The 1,002-nt window shown below is 38.6% G+C and overlaps 1 protein-coding gene across 2 annotated transcripts in view; it reads right to left on the bottom strand.

Annotated features, from left to right (window-relative positions):
- The window catches only part of LOC108694342 (methylmalonic aciduria and homocystinuria type D homolog, mitochondrial-like), a 3,397-nt gene extending 2,535 nt beyond the window's left edge, over window positions 1-862 (bottom strand). Inside the window, exons 1-2 of one of the 2 annotated variants that reach the window (XM_018203766.1) lie at window positions 815-862; window positions 440-584 (exon numbers count right to left, since the gene is read on the bottom strand). In XM_018203766.1, coding sequence (XP_018059255.1) covers window positions 440-584; window positions 815-862 — 193 coding nt within the window. The other variant, XM_018203767.1, reaches the window with a different exon arrangement.
- Between the last annotated feature and the right edge of the window lie 140 nt (window positions 863-1,002).

The following is a 1,002-nucleotide window of genomic DNA, read 5'->3' as shown; positions in this document are numbered from 1 at the left end:
TATATATATATATACATATAATATATATTCGTCTCGCTCGCCTTTAAAAACAAAGTCAATTTTTAAAAATTAAATCTCGTTTTGCGTGACATCGTTCTTAATAACCCTTGAATGATTCCATATGGATTTACAATTATACTTTTCACGTAAGAAGAACAGAGAATGGTCTTTTTCACGATTGTGACAGATTTCCTAACCTGAATAGTCATCAACTTTAACGATTAATATCTCGGTTCAAAGCGACACTTCTTTCTGCCAGATTTTTTCGTTTTTATGCAAAAACGTGTTGAATGAGCCTAATTTCATCAAAATTAAAGTAGGTGTTCGAAATAAATACTCAAAATTTATACGCGAGTTCTCGCAGTATAAATCCCGCAACATTCTTTCATTCTGATGATACAACGAATGACTGATGTGATGAACAATCCAGGTTACTCACCGTCCAAGGAATCGCCATTAGATTTGACGATCTTGTAGGAACTCGTGCTCCGATCACTGCGACGCGAGTAAAGAGCCCTCGGAATCAGATTAAACAGCAACGAGACAGCAACGCTATGCCTCCTGCCGTGTTTAATGCAGAGCATCTGGAAGTAACGTTTCGCAAGTTATGCATTCGTGAATCGATTGGTTTTGGCTAGCAGGAAACCTTTTGGTTCTTGCTTGCACCACAAGACGAGCACGATTACTGTGTTACTGACCATCACGAACAGCAGTTCATCGTTAAGTCGCAAACACAATTTACATGAAGAATTTTAGATCCGAGCAACAAAAATGGAGCGTATTTACACGCTGATCACAAAAAATTATTATCTACCTTATATTCTTTATTTATAATATATCGCTTGACGTATTTGCTCGTCATTATTCGTCACGTTCGATGCTGCCACCTGCCGGCTGAGTGTGGCTGAGTGACTTGGAGTTTGGACTGTTTTTGAAGTTTGGATGGTAGCGAGTAGCACCCAGTTGCACCAGAAAAGACAGAATATACCCATTTTCGGTTTG

This window comes from Atta colombica, unplaced genomic scaffold (assembly GCF_001594045.1).
Source record: "Atta colombica isolate Treedump-2 unplaced genomic scaffold, Acol1.0 scaffold12, whole genome shotgun sequence".
NCBI classification, from domain to species: domain Eukaryota; kingdom Metazoa; phylum Arthropoda; class Insecta; order Hymenoptera; family Formicidae; genus Atta; species Atta colombica.
This window is presented reverse-complemented; position numbering and strand designations above follow the sequence as displayed.